Source organism: Typopeltis vanoorti, chromosome 24, assembly GCF_054136105.1.
Source record: "Typopeltis vanoorti isolate ZY-2024b chromosome 24, IOZ_Tvanoo_1.0, whole genome shotgun sequence".
NCBI lineage: Eukaryota > Metazoa > Arthropoda > Arachnida > Uropygi > Thelyphonidae > Typopeltis > Typopeltis vanoorti.
Genome location: NC_143572.1, coordinates 2654520 through 2674097, shown reverse-complemented (window position 1 = coordinate 2674097; position 19578 = coordinate 2654520). Strand labels below are relative to the sequence as shown.

The following is a 19578-nucleotide window of genomic DNA, read 5'->3' as shown; positions in this document are numbered from 1 at the left end:
AAAACAATATAATAAGACTTTTGATCTCTCGTGAGTAATGGGAAGAGTGTTGACGGGCTTTTGATATGAACGGACGTATTATTTTAGACTGGGCCTGATTAGTTTGTTTACAAGGTTTTTCACGAATCGCGCATTGCTCTGGCGCAGACAGTTTGTTTTCTACTGTCTCCCCCTCTGCATGAAACATGCAAGAGGTCTAACGGCCGGCAGGCCCCACCCGCGATGAGGACCAGTGGTGGATTTATGGTTTTATAGGGAGGTAGGATTTCAATCTGTGGCCAAGTGAATTCGTGACACTCCTTTTCCCTACTGTAGGACAGCTAGTTGTATTTTATTGCTGGTAGACACCTGAGAGTATCTACGGGATTTGCTAGTGCACCCTCAAAAGTCCACAGGATTACCTGTAACCTGCTCGGGACACCTGAGCAATCTCTATTCTCTCTTTCTAATCACAAATTAGGCCAAATCATGGACACTCGTATGATGAGCTCGACTTCAAGCAGCTATTGGCAGTCTTCAAGCATTTAGGAGGCCTACTGCAAAGGAAATGGCCAGGAAAGGTAGCAATCCACCAAATAACAGAGGTTGAATCAGAGGACTACCAACCCTCTGATCCATTTTCCAGCACTTCTCAAGATAACACTGGGGAGATATTTCGCCAGCGATCGGCCAACTCCTAGTGGACTCAGATGACTACAGACTATCAGGTGGTCAGTAGAAAAAACCGTAAGAAGGAATCTCCAGCTTCAGAACCTGAAACAACAGCGGAAGCAGAGGCTCAACCCAAAGATAGGATAGCACAGATGGAAACATCAGTACAGCCCGTTGTAAGAGCAGCTTCAGGGAACACAACGGCTCAGCCTAAAGAAAGAATTCCACCAGTGATTCTAAGATCTAAAGACAAATGGTCGACAATAGTGGAGGTGATGAAGAACACCGAAATCAAGTTCACTTCTGCTAAACATTCAGATGAAGGTGTCCGCATTCAACTAGAAGGAGCATCGGACTACCGTCGACTCACTAAATTTATGGACGAGATGAAAATTCCATATCATATATTCCAGCTAAAAAGCGAGAAAAATTTAAAGGTGGTAATTAGAGGTCTAGTGGAAACAATATCATCAGAGGAAATAGCCACTGATCTCAAGTCACAAGGCTTAAAACCTATGAAAGTTTCGCGCATGTACCATGCAGACAAACGTCCCATGCCCCTGGTTTTAGTTGAAATTAATAAAGACCAGAGAGAAATATATCACCTAAAAATTGTCTGCAACCTAGTGATTAAGACAGAGCCTCTCAGAACGGATTGAGGTCCATCCAACCACATAGGTGATAAACCATTATTTGCATGCCTATACGTAAACCACTGATTTCTGCGGTATTAAATAAGCGTTTGTAATTCAGTGGCTGGCATGAGATGAAACGGGTCTCCAGTTATATGACGATTGGGGAAGAAACCTTATTGAACTAAGGAATGCATATCGGGAGGTTATTATATTACGTTTGGGCATTGTATTACAAACTTTAAAGGCATCGTAATTATTATCAGACACCTCCAGGGAGGGAAGCCCCCACACACACCTGCTGTCCTGCCTCTTAAACGCATTCACACTAGATGCGCTCACTCCTTTCTGTGAGAGAGAGAAATTTATTTTCGCCCCTTTCTTAACTTCCACAGATGCCCCCCCCCCGTTGTCCTCTTTCCGTTTCCATATGATAGAAAATATCAATATTCTATAAACCCTTTCAGAAGTTTATAAACTTCCGTCATATTGCACCTATTTCTCCGTCTATCAGCGTGCGCAATCCGCATACTCTCAATCTGTCGTCATAATGTACGTTCCATAATCCCGATACCATCTTTTTTTTTTTTTTTTTTTTTTTTTTTTTAACTCTTCTTCGCATCCTTTCCACAGTTTCTCTGGACCAAGGAAACCTGCGCAGAGTATTTCCAGGTGAGGTCGTATCGAAACAAAATAATGAGTTTCGCAGCTTTTGCTAAGTTGCATTGGCTGTGAACTCGAAGTTCAAACCAATTCAAATCATTCTGTAAGCAGTCTATGTATCAGTGGCATCCATAATTGTTCTGCCTATCTTTGCATTATTTAGCAAACAAATGAACGTGTCCTGTCAGTTCCTGCCCAGTATCGTCATCACAACAATGGTCCAAGGACCAATCCCTGGTCACCTAAATCTAGCAGATTCATTCCCTCCCATAATACAACTTTCTGATACCCGTCTGTTAGCAACTCTACTTATCCAATCGGTAGTTCATATCCCAATCCCATATTTTCCAGTTTATGCAGCAGCCTTTTATGCAGTTTCCTATTACATACCTTAGCAAAGTCCAACAGTATCATAGTGTATCCATTACCTTTATCCAACTCAGGCGTGACCTCCCTTTAGTAAACCTGTGCTGTTCCTTGTAAAGTGCAGCTTATCTGTTAGCCCATTTTTCTATGCAAGTTCTTGCCAACGTTTCTAAAATCTTCGCAACCATTCCTCAGATATCAATAGGTACTGCCAACATAGTTTTGTAAGCATGGCCGAAACAGCTGAGGCGGTGATATCAGCATGCCATGGTGATCTCTGGCTATCATCCTCTCCCACTGAAGTGCTGTAATCTCTTTCCTCCCGCTCGCTGTTCGGCGTAAAAAAAATCAGTTACTTTCGACACAACTGCTGATCTCTTTTCCTATTTACAAAATACAAAATTTGCATATTGCATAGTCACAGAGCTCCGTGTCTCAGTCAGTATCATCCTTGACTTTTGAATGGAAAGGCATGGCGTTTCGAATCCTCTCTAGGATGCGAAGAATCTTTGACTTTTCAGTTTTTTTTTTTTTCCTGGTATTAAACGCAAACCCGGTAGATAAAATTTTATCTACCGGGTTTGTATACAGAGTTTCATACAGAGAAAGAAATCTAAGCTTTCTTTCTCTGTATGAAAGGGATCGATATAAAAAATGCTTTTTAACTAAAGCCGGTCTTGTACTGACATGGCACGTTTTTTTTTCTTCTTCTTCTTTTTTTTTGGGGAAAAAAAAAACAAAAAAAAATACTAACATATATCTAAGAAGTAATAATAGTTTCCAAATAGCACAACCGGTAACAACCACACCCCTTGACTGTTATGACGAGCGGAATCTATAAAGGCGAGTTTCTCATATGGAGGTGTGCAATAACTTTTCATCGCAAATATCGTGTACGCAATTCTGAGGCAATACATTCACTCAGTGGCTTCAGTAATATAGACAACGACCTTCAATTATTTTGCGTATTAAATTATTCTAAATGCATTGATGTATTACGAATGACGTCTAATCAGTTGTTCATTTGTGACAAATCCGTGGAAGGGTATAATACTAGATTCAGTGCAGTGTTGTCGACGAATGTTTCAAGAGTACCTCTAGTAATATTTTTAAGGTAAATGCTATATTTTTAATTACAATTGGTAGTTAATATTTTAATATTAACTAATACATACGTGTCGCGAAATTTGTTTCGTGTTCTGAGGGTTGTTCATCACCACAATTAGTGGCGCACTCGAGATTTAATCTTGGGAGGAGGGGGGGGGTTGAGTAGACGATTTGAGAATAGACACTACGCATTGCATACGACGTATGACTGAGCATCTGCAGTGATCACCAATACATGAAACTCATGATGATCTCCTCTGGTCCGGCTCGGGCAAACGAAGCGCTCGGTCCGCCCGAGCATTACTTCGTTCGCCTTACGTTCACAGTGGCCGTGATTCCCGAGAGCTAACAGGGTATTCCCACCTTATGCGACCGCTAATTCATACGTAGTATAGAAAATAGAAGACATGAATTTTAATTAGGAAAAGATTTTTGGAAAGTTTTCTAGTGTTTTTTTTTTCTTTTGGAGGGCCCAGGGTCCCATCCCCCCCCCGGGTGCGCCACTGACCACAATACCCTACACTGAATATTCTATTGAAATCATTTCTTATGTTTAAGTTAGAGCTGCGTATGTGATTATCGCTTGTAAATAATAGGTCATTCCATGTATCTTATTGTTTTGCTGTTTATTAAGACTTCGGCGCCTACACTCAATCTTAGGAATATTCAAACTGATTTTTATCATTCCTCCTCATTTTTAAATTAACTATGCCGATGTTATCGAAAATGTATACGAATACAATTTATTAAAATCAATGCATTTTAGATAAAATTAAGAAACGAACATTTCGCATGTTTCGAATAATGTTTATTTATGTTCCATATTTACATCGTTTAAAAATGTATTAATATGCCTTGTTTTTCAGTGCAAAGTTTCTCAAATAGTACTTAAAATTCCTACGCATTTGTCAAAGTTAATATGCGCACTCATATTTAATAATAGTGCTTGTAAAGTAAGTGTAGCTTTTTAAGTGTTTATAATTAGTTTTGGAGTTGGTGCCTTGTGTGGAGAATAAAAGAAATGACTATAGGAGAATTTCTTTAATAAATGCAGTGGTATGAGGGTATCAAAACCGGAAGAAACTGGCCACATGATCGCTTCAATTCTGAGCGATCATGTGGCCAGTTTTTATCATCCAGTTACAGACAGTACACAACAACAGGGACCGAACCAATGTGAGAATAACAGTATATGAACTGTAGAAGTGCTTAGAATATTGTAGAATGCGAATAGGGGCGATTAGATGGGATCTTGAACAATGTGTTACGAGAATGTACAAAGGCAGTGCCTTTTGACAAAACCATTTGTCATGGCGTTCGCAGGATCCCAAGCGATATATAAAGTGACACTCAGTTGGATAAAGGAATGGCTACGCTATGAAATCGTACTTCGCAAAAGCATTTAACAGAATGCTGCATGGTAACTTGTACATTAAAGATATAGAAAATGACTCGATGAGAAATATTCAGGTATTTGCTGATGATACTAATTTAGGAAGAGCAATAATAACTGCGATATGGAGATCTGCAGGATTACTTGAATAAAGTGACATTATGAGCAAAGGATAATTGTTAACAGTTCAGTGTAGCAAAGTGTCAAGTTATATACTTCGGGCTGAAAAAATTGCAAGCTAATATGTCCCGTCAATATAGGTGCATTGCTAGAGATTAAAATCCAGCGATTTTAGGGTAATACATTAGTTTTAAATATTTAAAGCAAATAAGTATTTTCTAGGCAACATGATAATCGAAGTTAACAGTATATAACGACTCACAGAAAGGTTCCTGCCGATTAACTTGAAAACCTACCTGATGTAAGGATGTCACATTATTTTTCTGTTGACATTTCCCTTATTCGTGCATCAGTAGACGTATGTTTAAGAACCGCGCACACACTGGGCTATGGTTGGTAACATGTACAGTGAAATACCGTTAGGTATTAAAATCACAATTTAAGGGGTGAGAAGAATAAAAGCCAACTGATCGGTAGTTCACTTACGAAAGGCAACTTCTGGACATGACTGTTTTGGATTTTCGTATGATCTAAGTAGAATGAACCCTTAGAAACAGTTGCTAGGTTCGTCTTAAATAAAATAAAACTGTTCTGCGTTTTATGCCGTTCTCCTTTCTAGTAAGTTTCTCCTTTCTGCCAATCACGCATTCGTAAAAAGCATCTTATTCATGACCTAAGTTTTTAATGGTATTAAAAACACCAAACAATTTAATCAAAAGTTGTTTTATTAACTGCTTATATTTCGCTGAATTTCAAACCAACATCCTCAGAGCACAACACACTTGTACACGCGACAGTGAGTAAGTGAAACAATAAAGTTGCAGTGTACAAAAGATCTCAAGTCCTATTTATGGCGCTCTCTAATGTTAGGGGGAAAAATCATTATAGCTATGTGGGATTTGCTCTTAGGATGGCAGTCTCCCAAATTTTTGGCAAATTAATGCAACCATACTTGTTCAGGTTAGAATTCTTCAGAGCCATTGCTGACTCAAAAAATAATCTTTCAGATCTGTAACAACTCCTAAATAGCACATTTGTTGTTTTCCATCTAATCCTGTGTGAAGGAGTATCCAAAACGTGGTCTGCCAGGCCTGACTTGCCATAGTAACAGTAGCGAATGTATTTTTTATTTTCTTCCAGGCAGTTAACTGATCTTTGTTTGTTCATAGTAGGCCAAGTCACAGGGAACTTCATACCTCCTGGGTGTGTTGAAGGGTGAAGTTTATCCTAAGCCGAGCAGATCACAGTTGCTAGTTTTACAGGCGGTTAGATCCCGACAAAATAGATAAAATACTACACAGCCCCATTAGGGGAGGGAGGAGTAATGGGGCTGTGTAGTATTTTATCTATTTTGTCGGGATTGTAGCCGTTGGCTAAGAACGTATGGCGCAGATATTTGAGTTCTGTGGTCAGAGCTGTATCGTTAGAACAAATTGCTCTGTGTGGTTTTAAAATGCCATACTGTTGGACTGATGATGCGATTGTTTATGTAGGTATCTTCCTGTGTGTGTGTGTGTGTGTGTGTGTGTGTTGACTTTCTGTAAATGGAAAAAGATAGTGATCTATCTGAAAGGCACATCTCGACACATTAATCACCCGCCTTTCAGATGGATCAGTATAATGCATAGCAGTATACCTGTCTGCAAGGAGATGTGCTTTGCATTATGGGAGATACTGAGACAAGGAGTGATGAGAGCTCAGTCCACCTTTGCTCGGAATTGCACTACCTTACCCCAGTCCTGAAGATATTTTCAGGTGCAAACTTTGTTTGCTTAAAGGATTAAACTAAATTTATTATAGTCTAACCAAATGAAAAATAAATTTCCAATATATTCTTATTCTTTCCCTCTCACCCCTTAAAACACTGGATATAAGATATAATTTTTTCTGTTAATTTGACCAACCTCTTCCACCGAGAGATTAGGTTAATAATATTTTTAATAAGATTTCGCAATAGTGAATATTGACTAAGTTTCTGTTTGAACTATAGCAAAAGTAATTTCACCTTTTTCTGTTATTCTAGGTGACAGATACCTTCTCGGTGTTCTGTCCTGCCGTCGTCCTGCATCAGGATTTTACAGAGTTGTTAGCGTGTGACGGCGGTAGCCTCCTCTGATGGCCACTTTGCCCTGTCGAACAGATACCCGCCTGTTTGCCTTCGTCTTCCTCGTGTTTAACGTGTTATTAGCCGTGTTTAATATATTCAGTTATCAAGTGACTTATCGCGCCCCTACACCATGTGTTGTGATTGTGGGACCCACGATAGCTCCTAATGTTCAACTGCCGCAAACGGACAAGAGTCCCAGTAATGAAAAACTGAAAAATCTGTCAACAACTTTACATGAACAAGCTGTGTTATCACCTTCGTCAGCAACAGAGCGGTTCACGAAGGGAGATTCTACCAATGACAAACTTTTTACAAGCGGTCAAAGACTGGAGTGGGAAGTAGAAACTCGAGACAGTTTTATCATTATTAAGAACTACATTCCAGCTGAAGCAATTCCACCTGCGTATAATTCCAGCGTGACTCTAACAACACAAGGAACTTATGAATATTTGCACCACGCTCAACAGTTGTGTCGAAGATGGCAAGGTCCTGTGTCTGTAGCAGTTTATTGTCCTGGCACAGATTTCTCTGTGGCAACCCGTAAAATACTTTTCCTGCGTCAGTGTGGGCACTCGTGCGTTCTACAGAACGTCAGTTGGCATTTCATCTATGAAAAGCAATTCGGCCCCGAACCTAAAGATATTCGTCTCCCTAGGATTGAAGCAGCAGTAGATAACATGAACTGCTCTGCAGGAATGGAATCGCTGAATTTGACCTCTTTGTTCCGAAAAGCAAAGAGGATTCCCTATCCAATTAACGTGGCCAGAAACGTGGCACGCCTTCAAGCCAGAACTCAATATGTGCTTGCTTCAGACATTGAGCTCTATCCGAGTGCGAACGTTATTCCTCTTTTCTTAAAACTAATTGAACGAGAAATCGAAGAAAGTACTCCGGCTCCTCGTAATCCTCATGTATATGTGTTACCCATCTTTGAAGTGGACAAGAACTTTGATCCACCAGAGACAAAGAAAGATCTTGTAATGCTTCTCCGAAAGAATAAAGCAATATTTTTCCATAAATGGGTGTGTGATCCTTGTCAACATTTTCCTCGCAGAGAGGAATGGGTGAAGCTTATGCCACCAGAAAACACCTTGTCAGTATTTCAAGTAACCAAGCGTCAGCGACCACGTACAGCCTGGGAACCTATATACATAGGAACCAACAATGAACCTCTGTATGAAGAAAAGCTAACTTGGGATGGGAAGAAGGATAAAATGTCTCAGGTGAGTTGCGTATTTCCAAAATGTACGTATTTCACTTGCAATCGGTATTTGCACGTTTTAAAACTAAGACAAAACTGCAGTTTTGTTTATCTACCAGTTTCTTTTAATACTGATCTTCACACCAGTTTCCTCGTTTGAAAATGACCAGCCCAATGTTAATGGTAAACTTAATCTCATCTTTTTCTATTTCTTTAAGAAATAAATAAAAATACAAATAGCAAAGGATGTAGAGATAAAAATGTAATATTCATTAATACTACAAAATTTTATTCATAAATATTAATTATGCACACACTAAGCAAAACCTAATCATCTTAGATTATTATCCGAAGATCTTAATTATTTTTTACGGATCTGGTGAATTTAAAAATAATTTTTTACTTATATCAGAAAATGATCTTTCTGGAGTGCAAATTAAGGATGGTCAGGCAGTCAAAATTTTCAACAGAACGACGATAGGAAATGTCTCTTTATAGCATCACAAACAGTCTGTTGCTAATTTAAAAAGACTTTTTCAAAACGTTAATTTTTTGCTGCCATAAACCATGCTCTGTATGTAAAGTAGCTGCATTTGTTTTCCAAATCTAAAGCATATTTTCTTTAGTAAAATTATCTTTAGTAAAACCTTTAACCTCGATTCATTGAAGTCTTCGCTATGAAGAGGAATTAAAAATATTAAATGAAGAATTTCAGGTTTAATAAATCTTTTTCAGTTGTATAATAATTTTCAGGACTATTTTATTATAATATCCATGCATTTAGCAATTTCATGGGGGGGGGGGAGGGGGCTGCCTGGAATATATGTATGGAATATAACAAATGAAAACTAGAACATCTGAATGCACCCAAGTCTGCCAATCACGCATTCGTGTGGGTCATGACAATGGCAGTGCAGCCACTCTACATGATAGGAACATGGGTGCCTCTGTCACTTGGGATTCATTAAACATAATTTACGTTTTTTTATATTTAATAGATTATGTGAAAATCTTAATTTTATAGCAACAGTGATTTTGCTGAAATGGAGGCCAGAAAAAAATATTTATGGAATAACTTATGAATTATGTATATCTCTATTTTATTACTCATCCAGGACGTGTACAAAAATGATTACATTTTGCCAAGTTTGTCGTTAGGAAGGTGTATTTATCAAGGAGGATAGAACATATTTTAAGTTTGTTATCTTGATTTAGACGTATGTTATGTGGGCTTCCATTTGTAATCTCGTCCTGGGGCTGCAAATATTATGAAACTTGAATATTTTTAAGAAATGTACATGGAAACTTAACATTAAAAGCATAAGTGCAATTTTAAAACTTCAGTAACAATCTTAACCCGCCAAAAGTTAATGATTAATTTTGATATTACTTCACTATTTACAAATGTACTGTTAACTGAAACCTTTAATTTGCTAGTCACATCCTCCCCCCTAGATATATTTGAACTATTTACAAATGTACAGTACATTTACATGCAGGTTATTTTGCAAGGAAAGGGAAGAACAACTAGATGAGACAGCAGTGGGCTCCCCCTTTAGCCAGTTTCTACATAGAACCACTCTCAAACCAGTGGTTTGGCTATGCTATGTTGATGAGGTGTTTGCTATTTGGCCACATAGTCCAGACATTGAATTCATTTTTAGTACATTTAAATAGTCAACACCCTAAAATCCAAATCCACTTCACAATGGAACAGGAAGCTAATGACTGTCTCCCTTCCTGGATACACTAATCACATGGCTAATCCAGATGGTTCCTTTATATTTTTCTGTTTATAGAAAGCCATACATATAGGAGATATTTACACAAACAGTTACACCATCATCCATCTCAACAGTACCCTAAAAACACTAATTCACAGCGTTAGAGCCAGAACTGGCGCTAGGTTCTTTGCCGCCCGCATGAAATTTCAATCTAAGCGCCCTTGTAACGATCCGGGCGTGTGTGGTTCTTTTACGATAATAAAAATTTAAATTATTTGAAATTTCTTAAATAAATTTTGATAGAACAGCCACACGTTGGTTCGCTAAATATAACGAACCGGGGGTGTTGACTAGGCAGGATAATCGTTAAAAACCCGAATATTCAAAAAATTCTCAAAAGTTAAAGCAAATTTTGATAAAGCCACTTCACTTTAATCGTTGAATATAATGATACAGGGATTATAGCCTTCTCACCGACCCGAATCGCTAACAAAATTAAAATGAATTTTAATTAAAGTTAAAATTTATTTGAACTAAAGTTTAAAAAATTCTTGCATTTTACAAGTTACTAAATTCTTAGTAAGTTGTAAACATTTTTTAATAATTTTTATAAGTGGAACTATCTTTTAGGAAAATAAAAAAACTTCAAGATAGATGAGAAAATAAGAAAAGAATGGAGAAATAATTAGAAAATTTAATATAAGTATTCAAAAAATAACATCTTTACAGAATAACAGAAAATAAATTAAATTACATAAATATACTTGAAATTTTTTGTATTAAAATTTTAGGGTTTTTGATTTCATATTCACAAAATTAGAAATAATGGTCTTAGCGTCTAATTGCGCACACATATATCATTTTCAATAGCTATTAGCGCCAAACTAACAAGCCTTTTTTGTGACATACTTGTTCTTAAGTAGGTTTTAATCAATTTCGATTTGGAAAAGGAACGTTCACCGCTCGCTACACTAACAGCTAAGGTTAATAGTATTCTTAAAGCAATTGAAAAGTTAGGGAAAGATAAATTATTGGACACAATAAAATTAAGAATATCGAAAGGGTTTTGAATATGTAAATTATTATCCTTCCGAAAAATATCCCGGAAAGCACATAACTCGTCATATAGTTCTATTGCATTTACGTCTTTATTGTCGCCGTCCTTCAAGAGAATCTCTAAATCGTAACAATTTTTTCGTAAATCTTCGTTATTAATTTGTAGTAATCTATACAAGAAATTGAAATTATCATAATATGTTTTTAGTTGTTCAAAAACGTTCTATTAAAGAACACGTTGCAACGTCTAGAAGTGTATAAAAAACATTCACTCTAAATTTATCTTCTGGCGATTGTGGCGTTTCGTCATGAAGCTCGTAGTCAATTTGTCATGTCTTCTTTCGTCGTCGAACCAGTTTTAAATTCTTGTTCTGCATCCACCACTTCATTCAGTTCTTTTGCCGGTTTTAGAACTTTAAAATTTGTATCTGATCGATACTCTTTTAAGAATATTTTTAAGTTTTCGATTCTAAAGCAAGTGTAATGTTCATATTTTTGTCTTGAAGCATTTTATTCACAAGGTTTATTTTGTTAAGTAAATCATGCCCAGTTATAAGAGAGCGCAAGATGTAAGACGTTGCTGACTATAAGGGCGAAGCAAAATGCTTTTTTATTCCCTGCTATCTGATAAGGATTACTGTGTGAGGAAAAGTTTGAGCTAAGAGCTCTGCCTGAGTGTGTGCGATTCAGAGATCTTCATTTGGAAGTAGGATGGCCTTTGGTCTCCTATATTTTGAGAGGTCTGTTTCATCATAAGAGCTCTGCCTGAGTGCTTGCGATTCAGAGATCTTCATTTGGAAGTAGGATGGCCTTCGGTCTCCTATATTTTGAGAGGTCTGTTTCATCATAATTGGCTGCTTGTTGCACTAATTCATTTGGATGTGAAGAGGACACTGAGAAGAACTTCACTGCTGAAGACTGCAGGAAAGAGTAGATGTAGGGGATATTTGTATCCCGGTGAAGTTGGACATTTCTGACGTACCATGGTGCGTTTAATATCATGCGGAGACATTTGTTTTGCACTTTCTGTAGTTTGAGGATATTTGTACTTGAGGTGTGACTCCAGGCTGGGGACGCGTAAATAATAATGGGTCGAATCAACAGTTGATAAAGGAGCAGTTTTATTTTGGTATCCAGCTTGCTATTCCTATTGATAAGAGGGTAAAGCTGTGCAATGACTCTTGATGCTTTTGAACATGAGGCTTTTATATGTGAACTGAAAGTTAGTTTTCTGTCCAGCAGTACACCCAGATATTTGGCTTCTGCTTTCCAGGGAATCTTGGTATTAAATAGGAAGATATCATCTTTGGGGAATATTGAGTTTTTAGTGAAGAGCATGGCAATACTCTTCTGAGGGTTTACTTGCAGTCTCCATTCCGAGAACCAGTGCTCTAATCACTGAAGGTTTTCTTGCAGTTTCTTGGTGACAAGGTGCGGTTTAATAGATCTGGCTAGTATAGCTGTGTCGTCTGCGTATAGGGCAATGATGGATGACATTGGATTGTGCGGAATGTCCGCCATGTAAATCGTGAAAAGTATCGGTGCCAGAAGGGACCCTTGAGGAACTCCTGCCAAGATGCGTCGTTGGGTAGATAATATATCAATTAGTTTGACTTGCATTCGTCTGTCACTAAGAAATGACTTTATAATTTGAACTAGATCTAATGGAATGCCAGCTAAAATCAACTTGTGTAGTAGTCCAAAGTGCCATAACTTGTCAAACGCCTTCTCTAAATCAAGAAAAACTGCTCCGGTGTATTGATGCCAATTATAACTTGTGATAATGAATTCTATTAGTCTATGAATTTGTTGGGTGGTACTGTGAAATTGGCGAAAACCAAACTGTTCTGAAGGAAGGATGTTTAATTTTTTTTACTGAAAGTTGAATTCTGGAAAGGATAGCTTTTTCTGCTATTTTGCCCAAATTAGAAATCAGACTTATGGGACGATAACTTTGAGGTTGCTGAGGATCCTTGCCCGGCATGTATATAGGAACTACGTCTGCCAACTTCCATGCAGAGGGGAAGTACTTAAACCTGAACATAGCATTTATTATTGTTGTGAGATATACGATGGCCTTTCGGGGTAGCAGTTTAATAACTTTGTTGGAGATGCCATCAGGCCCTGGAGCTTTTTTATTCTTTAAATTCTTTATGATGTCGTAAATTTCAGCTGGGGAAGTAGGTGTGAGTTGGCTGGTACAGGTATCAGGCCGTTTTAACACGTGTCTGACGTGGCGGTGGACTTTGTAAATATGATTGAAATTTAGATTTTTGTACGAAGGGCTACACTGTTTTTCTAAATTTTTTGCTATAGCTTCGGCTTTTTCAGCATCTGTATAAACAATGTTCAGGTCAGATTTGAGAGGAGGAAGAGATTTTTGTTTTTGTTTTTGATGTTTCTCAGGAACTTCCAAACGGATTGATCACCAGGTGATATGGAGGCTAAATTGTCTTCCCATAGTTTGCTTCTATGGGCTTTAAGTGCATCTCTCACTGCACTGTTCATGTTGTTGAGATATTTTTTGTCTTGGGGTGCTCTGGTGTTGTGGTATCTTTTCCTTGCTTTATTTTTTTCCCTGATTAAGTTCATTATGTTATCTGGTAATCGTTTAGGCTTGAAGGCAGCTGAATTTGAGGTGATAGATGCTATGGCTGTGTTGATTTGATCAGTAAGTTTATTGACTGCAGAATCAATTTCTTCCTTGGAATTAATATGATGGATGGGATCAAAGCATTTTGGATAGTTTTTCCCAAGGAATGAAGGTGTGAGGCGAATGGGGAAAATCCCTCTGATAACCCAGTTGGAGCAGAATAGGATTGTGGTCTGAAGATAATTCCAAGGAGTACTGTAGGTTAACATTCTGAAGGACAGCTATATCCAAAACGTCAGATGAGCCAGTAGGACTGGTGAGTTGGCACTGAGGGACCAGCCACAATTGCACAATTTGAGCTTGTGTAGTTATAGAGGATGCGGCCATTCCTAATAATAACCGGCAGTTTAATGCCGAGGATAGCATCCAGATCTGTGGTCAGCAATGTTTTTGATGGTGGGTTATAAGCAGAATATATTTTTATGTTTCCGATAGAGTTTGTGATGACATTGATACCTGTAAGTTCGAGATTGGTGGTTGTAGGAATGGCTACAGCATGATGATTGATATGATTTTTGATGAGGATGGCTGTGCCACCACCTCTGTAATCCAGTCTGTCATTCCTGTAGAGTTGATATCCTTTGCATTTAGGACTGTCAGCAGGTCTTAGATGAGCCTCATTAATTAATAATATATCCAGATTATATCTGTCATTGAATTCCTGCACTTCTAGTATTTTATTTTTAAGGCCGTTGGCATTCCATGAGATAATCATTAGAGAATCTGGGATAAATTTTTTCCTATGCATTGGAGAGTGCAGATAAAATGAGCTGTATTTGCTGCAAGAAACTTTTTGTAGTGCTCAGTGATGGATTTGCGTTACTGAAATCCTGTAACATATTTACAAGAGAAGAGGTGATGATGGCTGTTATATTTGAATGTGGATTTGTCATATTCTGGTCATGGATTGCTTTTTTGGGGCGGGCCACATCAGCATATGTTCTTGTTTGGTGTTGAAGATTTATTTTCTTAGGGGGCTCAGTTGATGGTGGGTGAACACCTGTCATCTTGTTCAAGCTAATAGGAGCCTGATGAACTTGAGCTTCTGGGGCTTTCGTTTCTGACAGTGAGGTAGACTGACTGATCAACTCAGGTTTGTCTGTTTTTTGGGTGGCATATGCACCCTCTGTAATTTGCAGGGTGGTTTTTGGCTTGGAGCAGGTATATGTGGGGTGGGTATCACCACATTTCAGACATCTGTATTGGGCTTTGCACAACTTCTGGCATGACCAAATTTTTGGCATCTATGGCATTGCCCAGAAAGGCCCTCTTCCTAAGTGGCTCTGGTGAGATCTTAAGCCTGCAGATTGTCTTCAAATTGTAAATATCTTTATAGATGTTGTGTATTTCTACCAATACTAGAGGCATAGGGGTCTTGTTAGATCTGTACATTCTACTGAGTTTGATGGGAGGCAGATCTTTCATGTTGAGGTCAGCAGCTATTTCAATGTCTTCAGATACTCCTCGGAGTACCACTTTAAGATTTTTCTCCGAGGTAAGTGTGAAGGTATGGTATTGTATACCTCTTGTGTCCAACTCCTTGGTTAGATTTCTATAGTCAGACACTGTAGTGGGCTGAATTTTGATGCCCTCCTCTGTATTCTTGGCAGTGGAGTAATTTATTTGCAGGTTGGCCATGGTGGTTCTTAGGGCTGTCCATCTCTGTTTTTCCCTAAGAATGACTGGAGGCACCTTTTCATTGGTGGAGGCAGAGGAATCTATGTTGGGGGCATCTTCATCCATGCCATTTTCGTTTGCTGACACCGAGGCGAGAGTTTTGCGTTTTTTACGCACGTGCCTCTCTCCTTGATCTGAATGAGTAGAGTCAGAGGTGACTGGATTTAAATTTTCCTCCATTTGAGGAGTGTCTTCATTTTGATCATCGTCAGTCTCAGGTGAAGAGTAAAGATTCAGGAAGCCGGGCCATTCACGCTCGAACTTCTTAAGGAGTTTCTTTATGAAGCTGAAAGCCAATCCTTTATCTAGAGAGTCTATAATTGTATCAGGATCTATCAAGTTTGATGGCCATTTGAGCTTAAATTTCCTTTGAAGTTTATTTACAAGTATGAGCGCTGGCTCTTCATCCAGCGAATCTGTGAGGGCGTCCAAATCTGACACATTCATTATTGACAGTTTGCGTATAAACGCAAGTAAATGTATCTGGAATAGATATGCTAACAATGGCGATTCTATCGGCTGTTAGGCCTAACGAATCGCCCTCGTTGCAATTACCGTCCACTTACCTTTGCTGATGTTCTTAGATATAGTATAATCCGCAATTTAATGACTTTAAACGCGTCTCTGCTAGTTAATCTAGCAGCTACACTTCAAAACCATCATATTTAATTACCACGTTCTACAGAGAAGAAAGTTCACAACCGTATCAGTGAAAACTCACTAGCGACCTCTTATAAGAGAGCAAATAAATTTGTAGCCCTTTATTTTAGCACAGCGCTTCCCAATCTGTGGGCAGTAGGTTTTGTTGAGGGGGGGACCCCGTGAAATAATGAAAACAAATTAAAATGTTTTAAGACTAAGTAGATTTTTTTATTTTAAAAGAAACGTATTTAACTTTTATTATTTCTTTTTTTTTGTTATTTTTCATATTTTAATGGAAAAATTCACACATTGGTGTTCGTTCACAAACTTTGCTTCCCGCGTATTTCGGCGCTTAATGAATATTAGTAAATATTGCTGTTTCATTTCAAAGTGGTTAATTGTTAATTGTATTTTGTTAGTGGTTAATTGTATTTACTTCGAATGCTCTCCAGGGAAGCTCCAAATTTTCCTGTCCCTTTCACCCCGCGTTCGTAATCAGGGACTTGATATTGACTTTATATGCATATCAAAACTCATTTTATATTATCACTGTCATCCTAGCTAGTTTTCTGTTACCAATAAAAGTTACTTCACACATGAAAAAAAACTTAAACAAGTTCATGTGGGGAGATGGTAACTGGATTGCAGTGGTAAACAACACACCCTCCCCTAACAGCCACTATACTGCAGAGGCAATAAAAACAAGCACTTTTATTATGCCAGTGAATAAGGCATGAGGAGTCTGTAATATATTTCTCAACAAATAGTGCAATTAGAGACAACTGGGATAAAAACATCCCAGTTAATGAATCACATGTCCCCTCGTACAGAAATATTTCTCAACAAATAGTGCAATTAGAGACAACTTGGATAAAAACATCCCAGTTAATGAATCACATGTCCCCTCATACAGAAACTATGCTGTATAGACTGAAACAAAACCATATGTTCCATGGGCAAACACAGTATCTAACTAAAAACTATTGTTATTAATTAGATGTGTGTGAGTTCGATTTCCCAAGGCAGCAATAAAATTCAACCGAACGTGTTAAAATTCGAAAATTCGAAAAACTAAGTAATATATATATATATATATATATATATATATATATATAATGAATGTTATGGCAGTTTCCCATATGGAATTCTGTTGAAGAGAGTTAGCATTTCAACTCAATTGTCAGCTATGCTTTTATATTTCGGTTGCGCGATCTTTTGTTAATACCTCACCAATCATATGCACGTTTTAATAACCTGCCTTTGCTGTCTGTTTCGCGTTAGGCTTAATTACCGTAAAGGGAGAAAAGTCATAAAAGAGAAAAATGTTCCTGGTCCGGGGATTCCCTTATTCAGGTAATTCCCTTATTCACTAATTTCATGTTATCAGTTTGTGGTGTGCCAGTATCGGTAAGTGGTGATATTATTTGATCTATTCTACGTTATAAAATTTAACCCTGAGATGGATAAGTGGCTGATAAAAAATAAGAAAAAAATTCTCGTGAGCAATCAGACTCAAAAAAAGGACAGTATTTCATATTTTACCAGAACAGCAAGCATCGTCTTCAGAACTAAACGGTAAGAAGCAAAAAATGTAATATATGCATTTCATTTTTGCAATATTCGCTGTGTATGTTTTGTATTGAATATAAATACAATAAATATTATAACAATATATCTCTATTACGATTTTTTTTCGAAGGGGCCGTGAAATATTTTAATTTTTGCAAAGGGAGCCCTGACATCCAGAAGTTTGGGAAGCCATTTTGGTCTTTAGCACACTTGCTGACATCCCATCTTATTACATAACTGATGTTCACATTATGCAGCAGCTCTTGAACTTCATGCTTATGCACCTCTATTTCTTCAGCCAGAGCAGTGGTAGCATTGTGCACTATGTTACATACACCTGGTTGATAGATCTTCGAAAGGAGCACTCATTATAGTTTCTGTGCAAACTAGACTTTTCCTGGCCTGTTCTTTATAAATTTCATAACTCCTCCGTGCTCTTATTCTCATGATATTCTTATGGATCTCTTGCTTAATAAGATTGCATATCCATATTTGTTTTTTGAATTATAGGAATACATTCAGATAGTGCTTCATTGAAGCATCTTTTCAGAGCTTCCCATCCATTAGTGGTATCCTTCCCATTCAACAACTGATACCTTGGCACCAGGTGATATTCTCCAGATTTGTAGTTCAGCATATAACCTGCATGAAAAGAGTAGTGATTCACTATATGATGAAATTTGTATATGGCAGTAGTCTGGAACCTAACATGTCTTATGACCGGCATATACTACTTGTATACCTTTTCTTGAAAAAGGAAAGGTCACAAACATATATTTTACATAATCATTATTAAAATGCTGTTTATATATATATTTTTTATTTTATATAAAAGTTAAGTTAATTTTATTGGTAGAGTGAACTGGTGTCTAATGAATTCTGAAATTTGCTTACTGTGGTACCAATTAATCACTATAATTCTTGCTACTTCAACATATTACTCTAAATTATGTGTAATTTGTATAAGATTTTGAAATGTCTCAATCATTGCTTTTGAAATATAAAATTTGATCTTGAAATACAATATATATTTATTTTCTTTTATTACAGATGTATGAGCTCTGTCTGATGAATTATGATTTTTACATCCTCGACAATGCTTTTCTTGTACATGCTCCTGGAATAAAGACTATTAGTGGTAAAGAAGAGCACAGAAGAGCTCCTTTTATGCATAAGAATGCTGCAATATTTGGTAAATTATTGGAGAACTTGAGGAAAAAACATGGTGCTCATCAGGAATGCTAGCTCTCAGACAACTGAAGTCTTTTGGAGACCAAAAGTGCAGTGGTTAATCATCAGTCTCAAATTCTTTACTAATAAAAAAAGAAATATACATTTCATTGATGTGAATAAAAACCATTTTTGCAGCAATTTTATTTTTGGATCTAAGCAAATGAACTTGGTTTTGTTAGTGTTCTTTCCTGTCACCTTTTTTTGACAGTTATGAAAATTTGCTCTCATACTTATCTTGTATTTAATGAAGCAAAATAATCAAACTCTAAAGTGTTGTGAAACTAGAAGTAGGGGATGAATAGTTTTTACATGGCATTTTATTTGCACCGATGGAGTTTAATGCACAGTATTTTTACATGTCATAGCTCGATATTACACTTTACAGTCCTAATCTGTAAGTCAAATAACTTCAAACAGATAATTTTAACTTCTTATTTTAATAAAGTTTATTTTTCAGGTTCTGTCAGTGTACAAAATTAGATTATCACAGATGCATACAGCAATACAACATGTATATTCTCACTATTTGCAAGCAATGCTACAAAGTTACAATAAACAAAAATAAGAGTTTGATAAGTTGAATTCAGTGACACCTATATTTTTATAGATTTATTATTATTAAGAGGGACCTCAAGGAGTCAGAGACATCGAGGGAGGCCACGTACTACGCACACCAGCTAGCATACTTATTCTTGAATTCATTCACACTGCTTGCACTCACAACATTCAACGGCAATCCATTCCAATCACGCACCACCCCCCGGAGAGAAAAATCTAGTCTTCG

General features: G+C 37.4%; 1 protein-coding gene across 5 annotated transcripts in view; it reads left to right on the top strand.

Moving 5' to 3' along the window:
* The window catches only part of LOC150092889 (beta-1,4-glucuronyltransferase 1-like), an 84686-nt gene extending 65431 nt beyond the window's left edge, over window positions 1-19255 (top strand). For all 5 annotated transcript variants that reach the window (XM_090413696.1, XM_090413697.1, XM_090413695.1 and 2 more), the window contains 2 exons: window positions 6956-8262; window positions 18612-19255. In XM_090413696.1, the coding sequence (XP_090269822.1) occupies window positions 7048-8262; window positions 18612-18806 (1410 nt within the window). In that variant the 5' untranslated portion in view covers window positions 6956-7047 and the 3' untranslated portion in view covers window positions 18807-19255. The remainder of the gene's footprint in view (window positions 1-6955; window positions 8263-18611) is intronic.
* Window positions 19256-19578: the final 323 nt, after the last annotated feature.